The 24,911-nt window shown below is 44.2% G+C and overlaps 1 protein-coding gene across 1 annotated transcript; it reads left to right on the top strand.

Annotated features, from left to right (window-relative positions):
- Positions 1-664: 664 nt before the first annotated feature.
- Positions 665-10,681, top strand: LOC130871373 (ral guanine nucleotide dissociation stimulator-like). Its single transcript, XM_057764713.1, has 5 exons — positions 665-748; positions 987-1,168; positions 1,770-1,817; positions 2,261-2,457; positions 10,572-10,681. Exons 1-5 carry the CDS (start codon positions 665-667, stop codon positions 10,679-10,681), a joined length of 621 nt encoding a protein of 206 aa, XP_057620696.1.
- The last annotated feature ends 14,230 nt before the right edge of the window (positions 10,682-24,911 follow it).

Below are 24,911 nucleotides of genomic sequence, written 5' to 3'. Positions count from 1 at the left end.
GCTTCTGTCTGTTACCCTAGCCCTAACCTAAACCTAAATAACCCTAAGGCCCACCTACGCATGGCCCTTTCTATACTGACATGCTCCTGGGCCTTTGTAAGTGGGTTCTCTGTGTGCCCTTGTAAGTGTGGCTGTTAGGACTTGGGCACATGCCCACATGTCCCTGTTTGTGCCTTTACCTCTGGTGACACTGGTATAGAGTTGCCCAGCTCTAGGGTTTCTGTGATCATATCCATATGATGACATCCTAGGAAACCAACACTAGAATGACAGGGAGCACGTCAGGACAGTGGGAAGACCCTAAGAGAAAATTATTTTTTCTGGCACCCATGTGATATCAAAGGAATGGTTTGAAATCTCTTCTGTCTTCTCAAAGCTGAGGGTCTGGCTGAAGCCGGGATTCCCAGTTCAATGTGTGACTTGAGCATATGGACACCACTGTGACCCACTGTACACATGGAAAGGCAGAAGGAGAGAAGTTGGCAGCCCTGGTCAGAACTAGAGAGACCCTACGTGATGGAGCCTCAGGCTGGAGGAACCCAGGAAGTGACCTCACTTCCTTAACCATGGTCCAGATGGAACTCAGAATCCTGGTTACCAGGTCACCAGAGGCAAGGGGCAGCCCCAGTTGACTCTCTTCACTGGAGGCACTTGAGCAGTCAGGATGTTCTCCCACGTGAAGACTTCTGATGGCTCAGGCCACCAAAAAGCCAAGAGTCGTGGCCTTGGCCACCTTTTAAGATGTTGGGTGTGGCCATTTATTCAACACCTCTGGCCATTTTCCCTCTTGGAAGCCAAGGTAACACAAGCCAGCCTGTGGCAGGAAACCTTTCTGGTCCCCCTTGTCCCTGACAAGGTGTGTGTTCCTGAGAAAACACTGAGGAACATTCTTCATGGCCACTTTTCACTTCAGTGTGTGGTAATGGGTTGTTAATGTCTCTGAGTTTTCATAGCTAAACCTCCTTCCTTCTTTGTTCTTGCCTCAGAATCAAAAGGAGCTGTATAAACCCCTCACGTTCAATACCAACAGCCCAGACTACGTGGAAATATTCATTAGTTGTTTACCAAGAGCCTTCAAACAACAGGACACGGCGTGCATATATTTATTTTTGGCCATCTACCAAAAATTTTCTACCACCTGGGAGGTGCTGGACCTAATAATTAAAATGTGGGTGGCTACACACACGTACAGGCTCTCAGGCCTCCTGGTTTGGTTTTAGGATGGTGCTACTTTTCTCTGGGACTGAATGCTCCTTTAGGACAAGTAAGATGATGCTGTGACATCATTGGTCCTGGGCCTAGAACTTCAAAGTGGCATGGCCAGAGATGGGGGTAGGGAGACAAGTCTAGACTGTGTGTCATTCACTTTCCCCACGAAGTGTCAAACACTATCCTTTCTCATGCCTTGAGCAGAGCCTTTCCCCCATTTGTATCAAAGGTTCTAGAGACTATCTAGGTTTGATGGGATGAATGGCGCCAGGCAAGAGTCCCAGGGGGCACCAAGAAGCCCTAGCAGGGAAACCTAGAAACCCAGAGACCTAGCAGGGAGCAGCTTAGGTTTCACCTCTTGTGTGGAGATCCTTGAATAGCTGTAACCAGAGGCTCATTCCTAGACCCTCAGCACTGAAGTCAGAACAGTGGAAAGAGCCCTCAGCACCCTCGTCCCTTTCCTGGTTTCTCTTCCTACATCAGATTCCAGTAGCTCCCTCTAGATCTCTTGGTGGGTTGGGGACACATGAACTTAGTGACACCCTCATGAAATGCCATAGGTATGGATCTTTCCGACCTGACTGTGTGGAGGATCAGGAAAAAAAGACGTGAGTGTGCTTGGGTGAAGAGGGAGGTAAGAACCCATCTATGGAGTGGGATGTTTGGTGGCTAGTGTTGAGAGCTAAACCATCACCAGTCACCCTCCTCTTGGGATCCCCATAGAGAATGATATCAGAGACTTCATGTGTAGGTGGAGAAAAACAGAGACCTCCAATGATCCCTTTGGTTCTGAGGGACATAGGAATGGGTGAAACTTCAAGGGTCCTAGGGAAATTCATCCCCACCACAGTTCAGCCCAGATTGTCCAGTCAGTCCTCTAAGGTACAGAAAGCATCTGGAGCCCTCTCCATACAGCCCCTCACTCCTGACCACCATGCCCAGCAACAAGTGGGCTGCTCAGCATTTTCCTCAACTGAGGGACCAGTGCTGTGCTGGTGAGGAAAGGCCTTGCTTCTGACTCTACTTCCCGCCAACCCGCTCCTCCTTGCAGTGCTATATTGTGGTTTCTGTCGTTGTGGCTCAGAAAACACCCCCAGGACTTCTGTGACTATCCGGACATGGCCACCGTGAAGAGGCTGGTGGACTACATAAGGCTAAACGCGCCCTCCACAGAGGTTGTTATGCAAACGGAGGAGCTCCTATCAATGCTGCGGGAGCAGGAGTTCAAAACGGGTGAGGAGGCCTGGGGTAGGTGCCTGGGAAGGCAGGGGGTGGTTTTGGTGATGGGTTGTACCAGGGAATTCTTCAGATGCGATGCCCTGGCCTGGAGCCAGAGCTGGACACCTGTCGGGTGAGATGTCCTATTGTGGGGAGGGGGGGTTGGGGATTTTCTTACATGAACAGACCTGGTGTGACCAGCAAGGCCATCTCTGGGAAGCTCGCCCCATCCTAGAAACTTCTAGGACACCTCCACTAGCGGCCCATCTCTTTCTGTCTTAGAAGCCACAGTGCTGGATGCCTCCGGGGTACCAAAGATGCTGCCTCTGAGACCAGCTTCTGTGGCAGGGCCACAGGGAGATCTGAAACCCCTAGAGAATCCTGCAGTTTGCGAACCAATTGTGCCAGGAGCTGGACCCGTACAGCTTCTGAATTTAGATCAGCCTCTGGCCGCATCATCCAATACACTAGATGTGGCTGCAGATGCCCCCACTGCCAGGCACTTATTTCCAGCTGCTGCAATGCAGTTAGGTGACCCAGAGCCTGTTTCCGCTCTTCCTGATGTTGACATTTAGTTAGGTGTTTGTCATTTCCAGTGCTTGGGCAAAATGTCTAGCCACCCCAAGCGCCGATACTTCCGGTTTCCAGAGCCTCACATGTGCCATCAAGCGATCAGGCAACTTACATAGCCACCCAGGGCCTCAAGCTCTACGTGATCTATGTGCAGTGTGGTCATGTGATCTCCGCGTGACACAGCTACATAAGCACCTGGGCACTTGTGCTAGGCAGCCTTTAAAAGCTGGACACGCCCACTCCACACTCTCTCCCTGCACCAACTTCCTCACGCCTGTGCACATGTCTTTTTCTCTCTCAATAAACTCTTAAAGTGGGTTCCATTGTGTGTCTTGTGATCCGTTTTCGTGCCCGGTAATTTCATAGTTACTAGAAATACCTGCTGAGTTCTACCCTGAACCATCTCCCCATATAAGCTGTCCTTCCTCTCTTTAGAGAAAATATCTCCTTTTATTGTTTCTTTTTTATTGTTGTTTTCATTGTTAATATCACCTTTAATTTTGTTTAATTCATTTTATTGCTGTTTTCATTGTTAACATCACCTTTAATTTTGTTTAAATCTTTATTATCGTTCTATTGTTAATGTCTCCTTTAGTTTTGTTGAATTCTTTTTTGAATACAATCTTTTCATTTTGCATAGCTATCTCTGCTCCCACTCTCTGCCCAACTCTTTCCCCCAACGCACCCCCACCCACTCCTCAGAGAGGGTAAGGATTCCCATGGGAAGTAAACAAAGTCTGAAACATCACTTTGAGGCAGAACCAAAGTCCTCCCCCCGTATCTAGGCTGACCTAGGTATCCCTCCAAAGAGAATATACTCCAAGATGCCAATATGAACACTAGGGATAAATCCTGGTCCCACTACCAATGACCCGTCAGACTGCCCAATCCTCACTGTAGGGCCCTCACCCCTTATTCTCAAAGGGGCGAGAAGAAATTTCCTGGCAGAATGTTTTCCCAGGAAGATAGTGGCCTTCCCCTCTCCCACCCGGGAGATTCTGAGCACAAGGTCACTTAGCTCAGCCCAGCCAGCCACCTGGTACAGGCCAATAAAGATGGCCTAACTCAGGAACAATGGCCTTGTTCTAAGAACAAGGAAAAAGCTGACTTAGCAAAATGGGAGGGAGTAAAGGTCCTTGCACCCATGCCAAAGCATCTTCAAAAAGCCTCTTTGTAGTTAAGCCTTTAAAAGCTTACCCCACAGAGGAGATACAACTCCTCTCTCTACCTTGCTACAAGGGGGTCATTTGGAGACAGGGGTTCCAAAAATGTTTGTATGATGCTGATTAAACCTTGCTTATTACAGTCTGGGCCTCTCTGGTGGTCTCTCTCTGGGGGTCATAATCTGGGCACAACATTTGATGTATTGTCCCGGAACCACAGAGATTCCACCAGGATGATGATTGTCCGGAGGTTTATTAGCATCTACCAGTGAGAGAGCGCTCTTTGTCTTTTGTCTCTTGTCTTTTTGTCTCTGTCATTTTGTCTTGTCTGTCTGACTATGGCTGCTTTGGTGTTGTACCTGTCGACCGATTTGGGATTTTGGTATTGACAGATGTTCCCTGAAGTGGATGTGCTTGTATGGAGAGACCCTGGAGAAGCAAGGGACGCCTTGTCTTCCATTTTCAGACAGTGATGGATCATTTCCAGACAGGGGTCATGCTGGCCCCGGGTCATTTCCAGACAGGGGTGGGAATTCTCCCAGTCCTGGGTCATTTCCAGACAGGGGCCTTATCGGCCCCAGGTCACTTACAGACAGGGATGGGAATTCTCCCAGTCCCACGTCAATAGACAAGGGTGGAAATTCTTCCAGTCCCACGTCAGAAGCAGGATCATTTGTAGCTACCTCAGAGACAGCTGTTTGGGTTTTTCCCACCTTGGGAGAAAATGTCACTATATGTCTCATTCTGGAAATTTGTCAGTCTCTTTGTGTTATGTTATGGTAATTGTTGCTTTGTTTTCTTTTCTCTTGACTTCTATCCTCAAGCATCCTAGGGCCCCTATGGAGCCCCAGCCTCTCTCCCCCAGGCTTTAGGGATGGAGAGGAGAGAGGCAAAATCTTGGAGAGCGCCCAAAAGGAATTGGGGACTGAGAGAGTAGGGAGTGTATGCCTTTGACTTGGAATGTCTATAGGAGCCGCTACATTGGGCAGATGGTGATCCTCTGGAGTTCAAAGAAACTGTTATCTCCTGTATATTATGTTTAAGACTGGACTGACGAGGACTAAAAAAAAAAAAAAAAAATGGGACAAAACTTAAATGTGAGAATGCAGGTGACTTGGCAGCAGCCATCTAGTGTCTGTATCCCTAGCCCTGAGCCAGGTCTGATGGCAGGGAACACACTGCCTGGATACTGAGAACTAAGCCTTGAGACTGCAGGATATGCAATATGACAGAGGATCTGGGTGGGGTCTGCAGGGCCCTAAGGCTAGGGAGCAGGGACACCTGGGATGGAGCAGGTGGCAAAGTCGTCCTGTACCTGGCTGAGGGCAGAGGGATGCCTCTTCAGAAGGCAGGCAGTAGAGCTAGTGACTGAGAGAGGCTGGCTGCAGCCAACCAGGGCAGCCCCCTCTCCCTTGTTCTCTCTCTGTATCTTGAGGGTCTTTACCTTAGGCAGGAGAGAGGGATCTGCACGGGGGTGACAGGAAATGGACTGCTTGCAATTAAAAAACCTGGCAAATAAAAAAAAAAATCTGAGATCATGGTCAAAAAAAAAGTTAACAAAAAACTTTTTTTAGAAACATTGGCAGCCAAGGATACTCTGTGCCCACTGCTGCTGCCCCCTCTTTTCTTCTCTGAGCCAAGGTCTTCACTGTGATAACACTCAAAGTCTCTTCTGCTGGCCATCAGTTTCCCGTCTTAACCCTTTTCTGCCCTGATACAACTTATAAGAAATTTTAAATTGTACCAACCTGTAACTTTAAAAAGCATTATTTTTAAAGTAAAGTCAAAGATGCATTATGTTTGGGAATGCTTTTGTTTCCACAGGAAGAAAAACATATGGGTTACAAATTTATCACCTTCGGTTAAGATACATATTTCTGCTTTTGTTTTAGCCAATGTTCTGCTAGATAAAATCACAGGAAAAAACTTTAATAAAAATGTACATGTTGTCTAAAAAGCAAAAAAAAGGCAAAAGACTAAAATAATAAATAAAAAATTTTGTCTAAAAATGTCTGGCTTAATCAATAAAACAGAAAGAGAGAGAGAGAGAGAGAGAGAGAGAGAGAGAGAGAGAGAGAGAGAGAGAGAGCAAGACCTAAAACTTGCAAAAGGTATATAAAAAGTTGCAAAAGGTTAAAAAAAAGGGGGGGGTTGTAAAAGGTCAAAAGATGTTTGCTGTAATTTCTTGTACCTAAATGTTTAATGGTTAATTCTGGTTTTAAGAAGTTTTGTTTGTCTTGTTAAAGGGTCATGGTTATTTCTTTTAAAAAATTATATATGCTTGTTTTGTTAAAAAAATTAGCCTTTGGTAATTATAAGTTTTGTACTTGTAATTTTTCTCTGAGCTCTGGTCATTAGATTTGGATTTGCAAAAGTTTAAATGACTTTTTGATATAGATAATGTTAAAACTGTTTTATGCTGTTCTTTATTGATATACAAGAATGTCAGTTACCAGTGGGAATAGCTGAGACTAGACTCTCAAAGAAAAAACAGTTACAAGAAAAAACACCAATACCAGGTAATAGTCACCAAAAGTATCAGCTACAATAAAATAGGTTATAAAACATACATGCTTATAAAATGTTTCATATTGTTAATGTTTAGATTTTAGCCTCATTGTCTTTGCTAAAATCATTAATTTAAAGGTTCAACCTGACAAAAATATGGTATATAGCTTTGGTTTGTTAAAAATACAAGTTAATAATCAGTCATCCTCAAAGCACTGATGTAAGTACAGGGGTAAGCCTTATTTAGTCCCCTGTGTATGTTTTAAAACTTAAAACAAATAATAAAGTCTGTCTAATCAGAGATACCTGGACATCCCTAAATACTTCAGAGATCTATAGAAAATGGCATTTAAAATAATGTTTAAAAAGCTTGTATCCGATAGAGACTCCCAGATCCTAACAGTGACCCAAGGTCTCCAAAGAAGACTATGGGACACCACAATGTCTCCACATGGATAACAACAATGCTGACCACTGGGCAAGATGCTTCGACCTTCTGTCAGGACCCAGCCCAGACTGTGGTCAAACAGCAGGACCTTGGAGACTTGATTGCACCACTTTTGCCTAGACAAAATAATGTTTTCCCAGGAAGATGGCGGCCTTCCCCTCTCCCACCCGGGAGATTCCGAGCACAAGGTCACTTAGCTCAGCCCAGCCAGCCACCTGGTACAGGCCAATAAAGATGGCCTAACTCAGGAACAGTGGCCTTGCTCTAAGAACAAGGAAAAAGCTGATTTAGCAAAATGGGAGGGAGCAAAATCCTTGCACTCATGCCAAAGCAGCTTCAAAAAGCCTCTTTGCAATTAAGCCTTTAAAAGCTTACCCCACAGAGGAGATACAACTCCTCTCTCTACCTTGCTGCAAGGGGGTCATTTGGAGACAGGGGTTCCAAACATGTTTGTATTATGCTGATTAAACCTTGCTTATTACAGTCTGGGCCTCTCTGGTGGTCTCTCTCTGGGGGTCATAATCTGGGCACCACACTCACAACTGTCTCCCACATTCAGTGGGCCTAGTTTGGTCCTATGCCGGTTCCCCCCTGTTAATCCAGAGGCAGTGAGCTCTGACCAGCTCAGGTCAGCTGTTTCTGTGGGTTTCCTCATCATAGTCTTGACTCCTTTGCTCATATTATCACTCCCCCCTCTTCTGGATTGGTTTCCAGAAGCTCGGCCCAGTGCTGCGCTGCGGATCTTGTATCTGCTTCCATCAGGTCTTTCTTATTGTTGTCTTCATTGTTAATATCACCTTTAATTTTGTTTAATTCATTTTTTATTACTGTTTGCATCATTAATATTGCCTTTAATTTTGTTTATTTTTATTGTCATTGTTGTGCTAAGTTTTAATTTTAAGAAAATTTATTGTTTAGTCATTTTAAATTATATGGCTCAGGGGCATCATGTCTATTCCTTATGTGGTACAATCTATTCATGTCTAACTGCGGATGGTAGCTCTGAGCCAAACATGTGGGTCATGGAAGGGTACCCTTGCAGGCCATCTTAGAAGCAAGGAAAAACAAGCAGTCTGTGTGGTAGAGAGTGGGCAAGTGCCAACAGTGGCACGGAATATATGACTGTGCTCGGCAGTGTCCCTAACACTTAGGGACACAGACGCCGAGCTCTGATATAGTGGAGCTTGAGCACAGAGGCTCCTCCACGGGCTTCTGCTCTGTCGAGCTGGTCAGCAGGGCCATGCAGAGAAGGAAAAGGTCAGCTCAACTGTCATAGTGTTCATCATTTTCACCAACCTTGAGCCCAGAGCTGTGCGCACACTCACCACACGGTGTGACACTGTGGCACCCCAGCGAATGTGTTCAAACAGATGGTTATCATAAAGAACTTCCAGACTTTCCCACAGTTCTGGAGTGATGAGCAAGTGACGCAGCAGAACCCATGGATGTTTTACACATTTGTCTGTGGGTAATGGATTGGATGCAGTCTCACTGTTCACTGTGTACAGGCAACCCTCCACAGGACACAACTAGAGATTACCATCAAAAATAGCTCACTGCTGCTGCCGCCAACACAGCTTGGATACTGAGACTAGCAGTGTGTGTGTGTGTGTGTGTGTGTGTGTGTGTGCCAGGATTGAGACATGGAGGCTTCTTTTCAGGTGGAAGAACAGCAACCTTTATTTTTCCCTGAGCTAAAGTCTTTTATACCTTTAAGCAGTTGGCCGGAATCATGCTGAGCAGCCAGAGATCAGGACATCATGTACTGGGAAGCTTCTGTGGAAAACCACCGGCCAGAAAGATCACAAGCATCCTTGTCAACTACAAGTACAAGGAAGTTCCACTGTTGGTCGGAGGAGTGAGGGCAGCCTGATCACAACACACTGCAGTCCACATGCTGGGCATGTGAGCTGCCACTTACCATTTAGAGGACACTGAGTGGTGCCAGTGGCCCTTTCAGGGTGTAGGGCAGCTCATTTGGGCTCTGATGAAGGAGGGAGGACCCATACGCACAGCACATCACTAGGCATTTGGCTTTGGGAAAGGTTAGTCCATGTCTCATCAAGAAGTGAGCTGTTAGCCAGGCAATAGTGTGCACGCCTTTGATCCCAGTACTTGGGAGGCACATGCAGGTTGATCTCTGTGAGTTTGGGGCCAGCCTGGTTTACAGAGAGTTTCAGGTCAGCCAAGGCTACATAGAGAAACCCTATCTCGTAAAAACAAAAAAGTGCCTTGCTCATGTTATCTAGTCACCAGAGTAAGGTGTGCAATGGTTCTGGGGACTAGAGATCAGGACTACATTAGACAGCTTGAGAGAGACCCCACCCAGGCTGCAGTCTGGGGACAGGCTTTCCAGTTGAACAATGGAGGCCTGTCCATCACAGCGAAGAAAGAGGAGATAGTAACCAGAAGTGAGGGCAGCAGTGGTTGGCTGTCATCACTACACATGGGGAAAGTGGACGAGTCCATTATCAATGTGTGCAAACAATCTTGAAGAATCCACAGACCAGTATTAGAGCTAGTAAGTTAATTCAACAAAGTCACAAAGGAAACACGAACATGCATCACAGAAAATGAACTCGCCACACAGCTGCACACCAGCCATGCACAGGGAGGACTCAGATAAGAGCATCAACTTGATACCACACCAGCAGGAAAGTGAGTAATGCGTTCATTCAAATAGCCATCGATTCTGTCACTGGCCTATCCCTGGCTCTCCACAATGTACCTAATGTTCTCTCCAGAAATATTGAAAGAAATGCAAACAATAGGTAAGAAATTATAAGAGGTAGCTAAAAGAAAAGAAAAAAAACTAAGGAAAGTCAAGAGATGCTGAAATGCCAGGTTCATGAGTTAAAGGACCATAACTCTTTAAACAGGTGAGATGGGACTAGGTCTGAATACTCCATGGGATGTCTATGGACGGCAGTGAGAATGTTTTGTCAATGTCCCTAGGCAGTTTCAAAGTACCCACGAAACAACACAGATCGGGCATAGGGAGATGGCTGTCAGTATGCTCCCTGCTGAGAAAGCGCAGGGACCCGGTTTGGATCTCCAGCATTCACATATAAAATGATACGGTCATGTGCAGATGATACCCCACGTGCGGGTGTTTTGCTTTTGTCGTTTTCAACTTGAGACAAGGAAGGGACAAGAGGGAAGAGAAACATTGGTTGAGAATATGCCTCTATCAGGCTGGCCTGTAGGCAAGTCTGTGGAGCATTTTCTCGATTAATGCCCTGTGTGGAAAGGTTCGGCTCACTGCCGGCAGTGCCGCGCTGCACTGGTGTTTGGGGTGGCATAAGAAGTCAAGCCGAGCAAGCCATGGGGATCAAGTCCATCAGCAGTGCTGCTCTGTGGCCTTTGCTTCAGTCCCTGCCCCCAGGTTCCTGCCTGAGTTTCTGCCCTGGCTTCCCTCCATGATGGACTGAAGCCTGCTTTTCTGAACTCAGTATTCTACTACAGCAAGAGGAAAGGAGACCACAGCACCCTAGGAGACAACAGGGCCCCAGAGCTCACTGGTCCCCCAATCGTGTCAACCGGTGGGCACTGCATTCAGTGAGAGAGTGTGGCTCAACGAAAAGAGTAGAGGGACTGAGGACAACACACGATGTCATACTCCTGCTTCCACCGTGTTTCTCAACCTGTGGGTCGGGACCCTGTTTGGATTGAACGGTCCTTTCCCCGGACTCACTTAAGAACATCATTAAAACATACATTTACGTTAAGATTCATAACAATACCAAAGTTACAGTTATGAAATATCAACCAAAGTACTATTATGGCTGGGTTTGCCATGGCTTGAGGGACTGAATTAAAGGGTCACAGCATCAGAAAGGTTGAGAATCACTGCTTTAAACGGTAGGATTACGGGTGTGCACCACCATACCCAGAAAACTATTCATGATGCTCTCCATCATGAGCGCTGCTTTGATCATTAGATGACTTGCCCCTGCATAAGCCTGTGGACACTCAGATTAAAAGACTAGACAGAAGCCATGGGCTCCACACAGCCAATGAGAACAAAAGATCTGAGTGCAAGAAGGGTTAATGAAGAGATGGTGGACCCACGACCAGGCTCCAAAGACCAATTGGCAGTGAAAATCGAAATGTCCAGTGGGTCGCTGAGATGTAGATGAGGTTTTTCTCCTCTGCCTTCTGAGATCTCAGGTTGATGCACAGCTCAACTAAAATTGACATAACATCCATCCTCCTCGCCCTGCCCAAGGATGCAGAAGTGAAAACAGCTGGTGAGGGAGGTGGCCCTGACCTGGCTGCCTGCCTATACGTATTACTAAGCTTGAGGACCCAGGAAGTGTGGGATTGGAAGCCCAGGAAATTTACAATCCATTTCTGACCCCTTTTCCTGACATTCAGAGGTTCTGCTTAAGAGATCAGGGACAGTTTCCACATTTTATAGGGAAAGAACCACAGTTGCCGACAGCAAAGAGTTCTCTAAAACGGTGTCACACAACACAATACAGTGTATTAGCCTGGTAGCTTGAACTGCCAACCTGTCACAGATACAGTCACCTGAGAGGAGACCCTCTAATGAGGAACTGGCCTAGATCAGATGGGCCTGTGGGTATTTCCGTAAGGGACTCCCTTGATTGTTAGCTGATGTAGGAGCTCAGCCCACTTTGGGAGGTACCATCCTCAGGCAGGTGGAAATGAACTCTATAAGAAAGCTAGCTGGGTATAAGGCAGCCAGCAAGGCAAGTAGTAAGCAATTTTATCTATAAGCCCTGCTGTAATTGTTTGTGACATGAGTTTCTTTGATGGAAGTAACGCTGTATGGGACGGCAAGCAGACGCACCTTCAGATTCCTGCCTTGACTTCACTCAGCGATGGACTGGTACCTATGTCACTTTGATTTATGTATTTATTCCTCCTAAGATGAATAAATCCTTTCCTCCCTTAAGACACTTTTGGTCAGAGGTTTTTTGTTTTCTTTTGCTTTGATCACAGAGCAGAAGTGTGAGTGGAGCATGTACAAAGCTGAAAAGAAAGCAGATGAAAATCCCTCTGGTGCTCTGGGACACCAGCATCAGCACCCGCCATTGCAAAGCCAAGGCCATAAAGAGAAGCATCGGACCTAAGGCAGCTATGGCTGAGACTCTGGTTCTTGTCACCATAGTTACACTCTCAGCAGATACCCGGCAGGTATCTGGGAGGGCAGGCAGTGCTCTGAATTGCTGAGCCGTCTCTCATCCTCTCTCCTAACTTTTTGTTTGTGATGGTTGTGAGCCACCATGTCAGTGCTGGGAATGGGATCCAGGACCTCTGGAAAAGCACCCAGTGTTTTTAATCTCTGAGCCATCTCTCCATTGCTGAGTATTTACTACTCTGGCCTGTGCAAAGAAAATTCTTTTTGTTGTTGCTGGCATACATTCATTGTTCTCACACTGTTCTGTGTGTGTGAATGAGATAATTCACTTAATATCAGAATTTCCAATTGGTGCATTTTCCTTCATTCTCTGTAGCTGAATTCAGTTCATTGTGCCTCACAGCAGTCAGCCGTGACTCCAGCAGGCACATGGGGTTTCTTTTCTTTTTCTTTTTGGAAGCAGGGTTTCTCTGTATAGCTTTGGGGCCTGACCTGGAACTAGCTTTTGTAGATAAGGCTGACCTCGAACTCACAGAGATCCACCTGCCTCTGCCTCCCAAGTACTGGGATTAAAGGCGTGCGCCACCACTGCCCCACGAGAGATATTTTTATTACTGCTTCAGTGATGCATTTTCTAGAGGTTGAAGTCGTTTTTGTCATCTTTGCTTAATTTTGGTAGATCATAGGCCCTTAGAAAGGCATCCATTTCTTTCACGGTTACCAGCTTACCCTAAAGCAGGTCTTCGGTTACGGCCCAGGAAGCTTCTGAAATCTGTGTTTTCTTTTCCTGTGTTTCCCTTTTCATATCTAATTCTATTCATTTGGGTCACTGGCAAGGGGACAAACATACTACACCTGACATCTGTCTTCTTTGATTTTTAAAACTGTTTCCCATGGAGTAGTCATCCTGTGGTAGCTATGTTGTGAGAACACCCTGCTTTCCCCCTACAAAGACAGGAAAAAGCAATGTGTTTGGGGAGACAGGGTCATACTGGGCCTGGTTCCATCAGTGATAGTTCTGACTAGACAAGATACCTGTGACCCTTTGTGGCAGTTTGAATGCAATGGCCTCCATAATCTCATAGGGAGTGGCACTATTGGGAGATGTGGCTTTGTTGGAGTGGATATGGCCTTGTTAGAGAAAGTGTGTCAATGCGAGGGTGGGCTTTGAGGTTTCCTATAATCAGGATACCGCCCAGTGTCTCAGTCAACTTCCTGCTTCCTGCAAGATGTAGGACTCTCAGCTACTACTCCAGCACCACATCTGCCTGCATCCACCATACTCTCAGTCATGAAGACTGAATCTCTGAAACGGTAAACAAGCCCCAATTAAATGTTTTTCTTTTTAAGAGTTGCCATGGTCATGGTATCTCTTCATAGTAATTAAAAACCCTAACTAAGGGCTGGAGAGATGGCTCAGTAGCTAAGAGCACTGACTATTCTTCCAGAGAATCTGGGTCCAGTTCCCAGCACCCACGTGGTGGCTCGCAACTGTTTGTAACTGGGATGGCAGAGAAAACACTGTAGTGTAGACTCTGTCATGTGTTTACCAGTGTGCATACTTATAAAGATTCATAATGAAAAGGGGTGAGCTGAGCAGGGTAAATTACAAACTGTAAGTTTTGAGGAGAAAAGGAACACCATGAAGTGGAATGGAGCTAAGTCCTGTGTTCAAGGAAACAAACAGATTAAGAAATAGAATATCGGGAGCGGTGACATCAGATCCCACCAGCCAAGTTTCCAACATGTGAGAAGGAACAAAAGAAAAGCTTAGAGCCAGGTGGGGTGGTGCACGCCTTTAATCCCATCACTAGGAAGGCAGAGGCTGGAGAATCTCTGAATTTGAGGCTAGCCTGGGCTACACAGCAAGTTTCAGGTTGTGCACCACTGCATGGCTGGCCTATCAGCAACTTGCCGCCCTTCAGCACCTGCACGTGTGGGCTGCTCCTTGTTCCTTTCTCTAACAAGAACCTGCTCGGTTTGGTGTGTTTGAGTTTTGTTTTGAATTCACAGGTCAGACCGAAACTACAGGATCCCTGGGTGAGTCACATTGGAGCCACAATTCCTTTGGTAGTACACCTGCGACATCTGCTGGCCAAATTTGTCATTGCAATTTAAAATCACCTAGCAAACCAACGTGCACCTCTCCTGCCTGGTTAGTTAAGAGCCTAGGACATAAAAACGATCTCCCAAGTATTTTATTTGAGGTAAAGTACTGGATAGTTTTACATTTTAAACTGAAAAACTAATTAATTGCTGCAGCCAGCGCAGCCTGGATAGCTGAGACTGGGGGGGGGGGGGTGCCGGGATTGAGACAGGAGGCTTCTTTTCAGGTGGAAGAACAGCAACCTTTATTTTTCCCAGCAACCTTTTATATCTCTACTCCTTCTGTGGAGACCCACCGGCCAGGAAGAACACAAACATCCTTGTCAATTACAGACCACAAGGAAGTTCCCCTGTCAATCAGGGGGAGTGAGGGCAGCTGGATCACAACAACTCCCCTCTTTTATTTTATAATACCTTGCCTGTCATGGGGAATAGCCCTCTAATATTCCCTGTCTTAGGTGCCCCCAAAGTATTGCCAGTCAGTTGCAACACAGACACATAGCCCTAAACCAAGTATCCGCAGGACTGACAGTGCCAAGGAGCCAGACGAGTGCTGCAACCATCTAGCATGCACTAACTGGGTGGTAAAATTAACAAAAGCAGTATTCCAAACCCTCTCATATGACGGTTGAGCTCCATAACAGTAACAGAAGCATGCAATACAGTGCCACGAGTAACATATATAACATGATTAACTGTTGAAAAGTCCAAAGATAGTCCCCTTGCTCCTGAACCAGAGCCACTTGTTGGTTCAAGGGCAATATGTCCAAATGAATATGTCCATTAAGATCATTTTGAATGTCCAAAACATTGCTGACTCTTTCAGCCTGCTGGTTGGCAGTCTCAGCCATCTGCACAGTCTGTGAGAGAGCAAGTCTGGCAGTAGTAGCTGTGGTGACAAAGCTCTGCTCCAGCTGCCTTCTGGCCTCAGCCGCACTCACTCTGGTTCCAAACTGCTGCATGGAGTGGAGCAGAACTCAGGGAAGCAGGCTTGCTGCTCCTGCTCCAGAACAATTGAAAGGGCCCCACTTTAAGAATCTTTTAGGGAATTTGGGCATTGTCAACCTGTCTGGCTACTTCCTGCTGAGCGGGGGCGCTGCATTCTTGGGGGATATTTTACATCAACATTTCAGGGAGTCTCAGTAATTCAAACCGCATAAGTTTGCAATGAATCCACAGGTTCTCATCCTCTGTGGAGACAAAAGCAGAACCTCTTTTCCAAAGCATCAAATCCTTAGGCCTGTACTTTAAAGTCAAAATACCTTCCTTAGCAGTTTCCAGAATCAAATGTCTTTCTCCAGTCCAAAACACAAAAGACAACACATCAACACCGTAACATATATCTCTACATATTTTATCTTTTGAGGCCCTCAATTCACCTTCCTGCCTCCTTTTAATTTCTTTCCTACTGGCCAATCTTCCAGAGGGCATCCCTCAGGGCATCTCTGGGGATGAAGACACACATACTCCTTTTAATCAAACTTGACTTGTTCCCAATCTGGAACATTTAAACCCCCTCCTGCACAAAATCTTTGGCTGTCTTCCTTGTTACTTCTGTGCCTTGTTGCTTTAAGAATTTCAGTTACTTTTTGAGGCCTTTCAATTCACCCTCCTGCCTCTTTATACTTGCTTATCTTTTGGAGGATGTCCCTCAGAGTTATCTCTGGGGATGAAAAATTAGGACACTTCACCTTCCCCAATACGCTCTTCGATTTAGCTGGCGGCTTGAGTGACCCCGTTCACGTGTCCCCACTTTCCAGATCTCAGTGGGACCTCCATTTGCTGCGGCCAGTGCAGCCTGGATAGCCGAGACTGGCGGGGGGGGAGGGTGCCAGGATTGAGACATGGAGGCTTCTTTTCAGGTGGAAGAACAGCAACCTTTATTTTGCCCAGCAACCTTTCATACCTCTACTCCTTCTGTGGAGACCCACCAGCCAGAAAGAACACAAACATCCTTGTCAATTACAGACCACAAGGACGCTCCCGTCAGTCAGGGGGAGTGAGGGCAGCTGGATCACAACAATTAATTATTTTTTTGCAATTTGTAAACTACTCCCATGCCAATAGCAGGTATCACCGTCACCTTTTCATTTCTACTATGGATGGGATTTTAGAAGAGATATGTACCTACCTGGGGCATATACATTCTTAGCCATAGTTGCTATTAGTTTGGTAATTCATATCATAGCCTTAAAAATGGTTTGATAACAGAGCCAAGGATGAGAAACTTATGGGGATGATACAGACTTTACAGAGCAGAAATGAGAAGTTATCTAAAAGGATTCACTCCATTGAAATTGATAGCTATAAGTCATGACCCAGCCACAGAAGCAAGATGTGACTGCCTAGCCAAATAAGGTACTGAGGCATGTGGCTAACATAGACAAAAATAATGGGCCAATATAAGATATGAGTTAATAAGAAGTCTGAGCTACTAGGCCAATCAGTTTATAATTAATGTAGACCTCTGTGTGTTTATTTGGGACTAAACAGATTGTGGGACCTGGTGGGACAGAAACCTCAGTCAATATTTTGTGCAAAAGCCATTGGAAATAATTCATGTACAGTTTCCACAATCAATAATTGCCTTGGGAACTCCTTCAGCTAATAACCTTTGAGATACTAGCCCACTTTGGGCATGGTCTCATGAACTATAAATGCAGATAAAAAGTGTGCATGGGTCTCTTGGCTGCATTTGGTTCCAGTTCCCAGCAAATGAAGAGGACTGCAGATCACTACTCTTTCTGTGAGTTTCATCCCAGATAAACAAACCTTTGTTATACTCCATTCTGGACTACTGTGAAATTCTTTTGTATGCCAACAAATTGGTGCCTACTGTCTGGGGCATGGATCCACATAAGACCTAAAAACAAAACAAAACAAAAAAAAAACCAAACAAACAAAACCTTAAGAAAAAAAAAGAGGGCTTCTAGATCTACAAAAATGCAAACCAAATGCAGCTTATTGGTAGCTGTATTTTTTCAGATAAGATCTGTTTGCTGGCTGCAAGCAACAGTATGGCTTATTTAAAAGCTGGCTTCATGGTTTGTGTTGGCACCATGGAACAGCTCTGGCTCTTTTGGTAGGTCCTGTTATGGAACATTTAAATGGGGTTTGTGAGCAGAATGCTACTTAATAGCAACATAGACCCACTGTGTTGCTGGATCTGGGGTGGTAAGCATGGCTCATGGTAAACATACCTCTGCCATGCTGGACTGGGTGGAGTCAAAAGGCAAAGCAGCCTTAGTCATAGCCATGCCATTTAGCATTTTAAAATGTACTTCTGGTCAAAGAAATGATTAAAGATATGCAATAAAGACAGATTCAGACAAAAATAAAGCTCTGAATAGGTCACAGTGTGTTTTAAAAATGTACATAAGCTTGGGAGGGAGAGTAAAAAGAGTATAGACAGTTATAGAACAGTAAAGTAATATAAAAGAGTACATACAGTCATAGATTAAAGGGAAAAAGAAAAATAAGCCACATAAAGATGGAACATACACAGAGAGTTCAGATTATATATATTATTGTGTTTTCTTTAAATTTTTTGACTGCAGAGAGACATTTGATCCTGGAAACTGCTAAGCCAAACCAACATGTATGTTTTAAAGGTATCTTGACTTCAAATTTTGAGTTTAAGGATATGTTACTTTGTAAAAGAGGTTCTGCTTTTGTTTCCACAGAATATGAGAACCTGCGGATTCCTTATAGGCTAATGTGGTTCGATGGAACAAGAGCCCCAGAAAGGTCTCCACGAATCCCTAAAAATATTTCACACAACAAACAGCAGGAAGCAGTTTTGAGAAAACTACACCCAAATTTCCAAAATGATTGCTTATTAATGTCTTTTCTCATTTTAAAGGGGTTGGTTATAAGTGGTTAATGGTCATAGTCAATTTCTAAAAATAAATAAACAAATAAATAATGGGGATATGATATATAGAGATGAATACTTTATATTGGTAAGAACTTTGGTATATTGTTACAAATTTAAGATTGATTTGCTACATTGTGTATTTCTGCTCTTGTTTAAGGTATTGTGTTTGTGCCGCTCATTAATATATAGTTAAGAATTACAGACTAACAGATAGTCATCTGTAATAATTGAACATTGTAGTCATGTTAGTTAGGTGTTCTAGATGTACAGAATTATATTTCAGATAGATAGGTAATCTTCAAATACTTCAAAGAACTGTAAAATATGGCATTTAAATCACTTAGGATTCTGTTGGCATGAGACACAATTGCTCCTGGCAGGACCAATCTATTCCTGAGGGACCATTATCAGCTGAAGCTGAAGAAGAATTGACTCTGGTGAAAAAAAAATACTTAAAGCATATGGTGGATTCTATGGATCCAAAGATTAACTGCATCCTGGTTACACTACCCTCTAGGGAATCCCCATCAGGAATCTTGGTGCAGAGGGAAAATATTATATTGTACTGTATATTTCTATTACATAAACAGAATAAGAAATTAAATACAAGTGAACCTGGGACCTCTGAGGGAATAGGCAGGAACCAGACATCTCGACAAGTCCAGGCATGAGTCTGGGTCCTCAGAGGGAGTAGGCCTGATCCAGGACCTCTGTGGGTCCATAGTGTGGGAGAATTGTCTGTATTCTGTCAATCATGTTTTAAATAAATGCTGATTGGCCAGGTAGGAAGTATAGGTGGGTCAGCCAGACAGGAAGTAGAGACGGGGTGATGAGAACAGGAGTATTCTGGGAAGAAGGAAGTTCTTTTTGCAGTCCAGCCCAGATCACTGAAGAAGCAAGATGTGACCTGCCCCACTGAGAAAGGTACCAAGCCATGTGGCTAACATAGATAAGAATAATGGGTTAATATAAGCTACAAGAGCTAATAAGTAGCCTGAGCTAATGGGCCAATCAGTTATAACTAATGCAGAATCTCTGTGTGATTTTCTTTGGGGGCTTACCAGCTGTGGGAACTGAGTAGGACGTAAACTCCAAGCAGTCAGCCCTCTCGACAGTACTAGAGATCCAGGAATTGGTCTGGGACATCAAAGGGAATAGGCAGGAGCCTGGAACCTCTGTGGGTCCGAGCATGAGTCTGGGAACTCTGAGGGAGTAAGCAGGTCCTCCACAGGTCAGGGCGCCCCCAAGCCTGGGACCTCTGAGGCAGTAGACCAGAACCAGAAACCTTTCCAGGTCCAACTTCAACTCAGAGACTTCTGCAGAAGGGAATCCAGACCAGGATTTACAGATACAGGTCTGAGCCAGTAACCTAGGCCACATTTGTCCTGAGGCGGCAAGGACCTCCACCTTCGTCAACAAATTCCACAGGAGTGACTCTGAATGAGCTAACTTGGACAGAAAGAGCCTGAGGAAATAAACTCTACCAGGAACAAAAGCCAGGGGCAAATCAAGTCCTGGAAGCCAACCCAATCCTGGGATACTGGCAGACCGGGATTGAGCCAGGGACCTGACCCAGAGTCAGCCATCTCCACCAGAACCGGAGTGGATCAGAACCAACTACCTAGGCCAGAGAGCAAACAAGCTCTACTGGGAGCAGAAGCCAGGAGCAAATCCAGTCCCAGGAGCCAACCCAGTTGGGGGACATTGGCAGATCAGGACTGAGCCAGTGACCAGATCCAGAGTCAGTGATCTCCACAACAGGTCCAACTCCAAGCCAGGGACTTCTGCAAGAGGGGATCCAGACCAGGATGTACAGAAACAGGGCAAAGCTGGCAACCTAGGCCAAATAGGCCTGACACAGCAAACTGCAAGGGAGCAGAGCAAAGCACGGGAGTGCTGACCTATCTCCAAGAACACCAAGTAATCAATGGGGTGACTAGAACTGTGACACTGACTGTACCATGGGGAAAAACCATATGAGCTTTGGATTCACTGGCACCTAGAAGATTATTCAACAGAATCTCAGACAGCCCCAACCACACCTATTAGAGGAAAAGATGAGTAGAAAAGGTAAGATCACATGCTATACCACAAAGAGCAACACAACACCAGTAAAACCTAAAGACCTTACAACAGCAAGATCTGAACAAACAAATATGGATGAACCAGAAGAAAATGGCCTAAAAATAACTTCAAGAGAATGTTTGAAACTCTTAAAGAGGAAATGAGAAATTCCCTTAATTAAAGGCGCACGCCTTTAATCCCAGCACTTGGGAGGCAGAGGCAGGCGGATCTCTGTGAGTTCGAGACCAGCCTGGTCTACAAGAGCTAGTTCCAGGACAGGCTCCAAAACCACAGAGAAACCCTGTCTCGAAAAAACAAAAAAGAAAAAAAGAAAAAGAAATTGAGGAAAAGACAAACAAAAAATTGGAAGACATCAGGAAATCACTTAAAGAAAATCAAGAAAAAGAAATCAAACATATGAGAGAAACTATTCAGGACTTGAAAACTGAAATAGAAACAATAAAGAAAACACAAGGTGAAGGAATTATAGAAGCAGAAATCATGAGAAAAAGATTAGGAACCACAAATGCAAGCATGAACAGCAGAATACAAGAGCCGGAAGACAGAATCTCAAGCGCTGAAGATACAATAGAGGAAATAGACTCATCAGTTAAAGAAAACATTAAATCTAACAAAAGCTTAACCCAAAATATCCAGGAAATATGGGACACCATAAAAAGGCCAAACCTTAGAACAATAGGTATAGAAGAAGAAGAAGTTCAACTCAAAGGCACAGAAAATTTATTTTAAAAAAAATCATAGAAGAAAACTTTCCCTACCTAAAGAAAGATATGCCTATGAAGATACAAGAAGCTTACAGAACACCAAATAGACTGGATCCAAAAAAAAGTCCTCTTGCCACATAATAATCAAAACACTAAACATACAGAGTAAAGAAAGAATATTAAGAACTGCGAAGGAAAAAGGCCAAATAACATATAAAAGTGAGACCTATTAGAATTACACCTGACTTCTCAGTGGAGACAATGAAATCCAGAAGGTCATGTTCAAGCATTTATGCAGACATTAAGAGATCACAAATGCCAGTCCAGACTACTGTACCCAGCAAAACTGTCAATCACCATAGAAGGGCAAAGCAATGTATTCCATGACAAATCTATATTTCACCAATACCTAGCCACAAACCCAGCCCTACACAAAATACTAGAAGAAAAACTCCAACCCAAGGAAGATGGCTACAACAACAAAAACACAGACAATTGAGGATCTCATAACAGCAAATCCCAAAGAAGAAAAAAAATGCACAAATTAACCAACAATGAAAACTAAATTAACCAACAATGAAAACTAAAGCAATCACTGGTCATTAATATCCCTTCTGTAATGAGCATGGAAACAGATCTCTCTGAATGAATAAATAGAGAAATCTGTAGTGTAGATAGAGCAGGAAATTTATAGAATAAGAATGAGGGCAATTTGGTGTAGTGTAAAAGCATTTCTTCTTGTGTGTGGTGTGGAAAATTACTAAGAGGAAAGGTTAAGAAAAACGTGTAGGAAAAACACCCTTGCCATTTTGAGGTAAACATGTTTTCCAGTAAGACACAAGAGGGGCTTCACCCTTCTGTACCTGGTTGATAGCAACTTGGAGTAAACATGTTTACCAGAAACATGGACATGAGAGGGACCTCACCCCTCTGTTCCCAGTCAATATCAATAGCCTAGGACATCTGGCTATCAGAAGTCAAGTAAACAAGTTGTTTACTAATGTATATAAAAGAGAGGCAAAAGTAAGACAGTCATCTCACTTTCATGATGGCCCATGCATGCTGTTGAGTGTCTAGTGAGAATCCTCCAATGCCCTGCTTTCCCGAGAGCAGACAGAACACTTTGCCATCCCGAGACTCTGCCACCTGAGAGAGCAGAGAGCTAAAGTTTTGTCTCCTGAGACTCTGTCACCCGAAAGCAGAGTCCAAAGGCCGTGCATTCTGAGATAAGACTAGCACCAGACCACAGACTATGTGGTCAAGAGTTGATCCAGCACTCAGTACCAGCCTGAGAGCAGGACATCTCCCGAGAGCAGACCATCACCAGACCACAGGAGTCAAGAGTTGAGCTTCGTGATCAAGCCCCCAGTGCAGTTGGACTTCCAGCTGGAAGAAACCTAACAGTCCCTTTCAGCCCTTGACAGAACAGATCAGGTCGTAAAATGTGTGTGTGTGTGTGTGTGTGTGCATGTGATAGCAGGATTATTTAAGTAGGGCACTTTGAAACATGTGTTTAGAGTGTGAGTTGTTAAAAAGTTATCGAAACATTAGTACTGATATTAGAGCATGAAATGTTAAGGGAAATCGATATTTTAATACATATATTTAATGTTTGGTATTAGTATTAGGAAATGTTAATTGATAAATTCATTAAGGTTAAGAAGTGCTTCATGAATAATTGATAAGCTGAATTGAGGTTATGAATTGGTTTTATATATTAGGATTAGTAGGATTGATAATTGTGATATTGAATTGCCTGTGTGTTGCCCATCATCAATCCTCCATGCCTACTAAGATTATAAACCCCATTAATGCATTGGATATTGAAGTTGCTAGTAAAGAATCATTATAAAGACAATTCTCTTGCTTGGTCTGGTTACTCATTGATCCCTGGGGAGAAGGGCAGTGAGACCTCATAGTACTACTCACAAAAGAACCTTGAGCTGAAACCCAACAGCTCATAACACCCTCCTTAATGTAAATGGACTCAACTCACCTATAAAAAGGCACAGGCTAACAGATTGGATATGAAAACAGAATCCATCCTTCTTCCACATACAAGAAACACATCTCAACCTCAAAGGCAGACATTGTCTCAGAGTAAAGGGTTGGGAAAAAATATGCCAATCAAATGGAACTAAGAAACAAGCGGGAATAGCTATCCTAATACTAACAAAATAGACTTCAAGCTAAAATCAGTCAAAAGAGACAAAGAATATCATTTCATATTAGTCACAGGAAAAATCCATCAAGAGGAAATTTCAATACTGAACATCTATGCCCCAAATATAAGGGCATCCTCATATGTGAGAGAAACACTTCTAAAGTTTAAACCATACATTAAACTCCACACACTAATAGTGGGAGACTTCAACACTCCCCTCTCACCACTGGACAGGTCAGTCAGACAGAAAATTAACAGAGAAATAAGAGAACTAATAGATGTTACGACTCAAATGGACTTAACAGACATCTATAGAATATTCCATCCAAACAGAAAAGAATGTGCCTTCTTCTCAGCACCTCATGGAACCTTCTCAAAAATTGACCTCATACTTGGTAACAAAACAGACCTCCTTCAGTTTCACTCCTGTGGAATTTGTTGCCCAAGGTGGAGTTCCTTGCCTCAGGGCAACTTTGGCTTAGGTTACCGGCTTTGACAGGTGTCTGTAAATCCTGATCTGGATTCCCTCCTACAGAAGTCCCTGGGTTGGACTTGGACCTGGAAAGGTTTCTGGTTCTGGTCTACTGCCTCAGAGGTCCCAGGCTCAGGTGCGCCCAAACCCGAAGAGGACCTGCTTACTTCCTCAGAGGTCCCAGACTTGCGTTCGGACCACAGGGGTTCCAGGTTTCTGCCTATTCCTTTTGATGTCCCAGACCCAATGCCCTAACCCACAGAGGACCTGGCTCAAGCCTACTCTCTCTGAGGTCCCAGACTTGTGGCTGGTCACGCTGAGATCTCTGGTTCCTGCCTATTCCTTTGGAGGGCCCAGGTTCACTCCTCAATATAGTTCTTTAGGTCCTAACTAGAACAATAAGACACCAAAGGGAGATCAAGGGGATACAAACTGGAAAAGAAGAAGTCAAACTCTTACTGTTTGCTGATGATATGATAGTTTACATAAGCGATCCCAAAATTCTACCAATGAACTTCTACAACTCATAAACACTTTCAGCAATGTAGCAGGATACAAGATTAACTCAAAAAAAAAAATCATTAGCCCTCCAGTACACAGATGATAAAAGGGCTGTAGAAGAAATCAGATAATCAACACCCTTCACAATAGCCACAAATAGCATAAACTATCTCGGAGTAACTCTAACCAAACAAGTGAAAGATTTGTATGGCAAAAACTTTAAATCTTTGAAAAAAGAAATTAAAGAAGACACCAGAAAGTGGAAAGATCTCCCATGCTCTTGGTTAGGCAGAATTAACATAGTAAAAATGGCAATCTTACCAAAAGCAATCTACAGATTCAATGCAATGCCCATTAAAATCCCAGCAAAATTCTTCAAATACCTCAAAAGAACGGTACTCAACTTCATATGGAAAAGCAAAAAAACCCAGGATAGCCAAAACAATTCTGGGCAATAAAAGAACTTCTGGAGGCATCACAATCCCTGACTTCAAACTCTACTACAGAGTTACAGTACTAAAAACAGCCTGGTATTGGCATAAGAACAGACAGGAGGACCAATGGAACCCAATAGAAGACCTGGATATCAATCCACACATCTTCAAACACCTGATTTTTGACAAAGAAGCAAAAAATAACAAATGGAAAAAAGAAAGCATATTTAACATGTGGTGCTGGTATAACTGGATATCAACATGTAGAAGAATGAAAATAGACCCATATCTATCACCATTCACAAAACTCAAGTCCAAATGGATCAAAGATCTCAACATAAA

The sequence above is a fragment of the Chionomys nivalis genome, chromosome 3 (genome assembly GCF_950005125.1).
Source record: "Chionomys nivalis chromosome 3, mChiNiv1.1, whole genome shotgun sequence".
In the NCBI taxonomy this organism is placed as follows: Eukaryota; Metazoa; Chordata; class Mammalia; order Rodentia; family Cricetidae; genus Chionomys; species Chionomys nivalis.
Note: the sequence above shows the minus strand (reverse complement) of the source record. Positions and strands in the feature narration are given on the sequence as shown.

What these genes read in the sequence shown, in the direction of transcription:
- LOC130871373 (XM_057764713.1), top strand. Translation starts at nt 665, where the DNA reads ATGTTCTCCCACGTGAAGACTTCTGATGGCTCAGGCCACCAAAAAGCC. An exon ending in CTGGACCTAATAATTAAAAT is followed by an intron (nt 1,169 to 1,769) that starts GTGGGTGGCTAC and finishes GAAATGCCATAG; the next exon opens with GTATGGATCTTTCCGACCTG. An exon ending in GAGGATCAGGAAAAAAAGAC is followed by an intron (nt 1,818 to 2,260) that starts GTGAGTGTGCTT and finishes TCCTCCTTGCAG; the next exon opens with TGCTATATTGTGGTTTCTGT.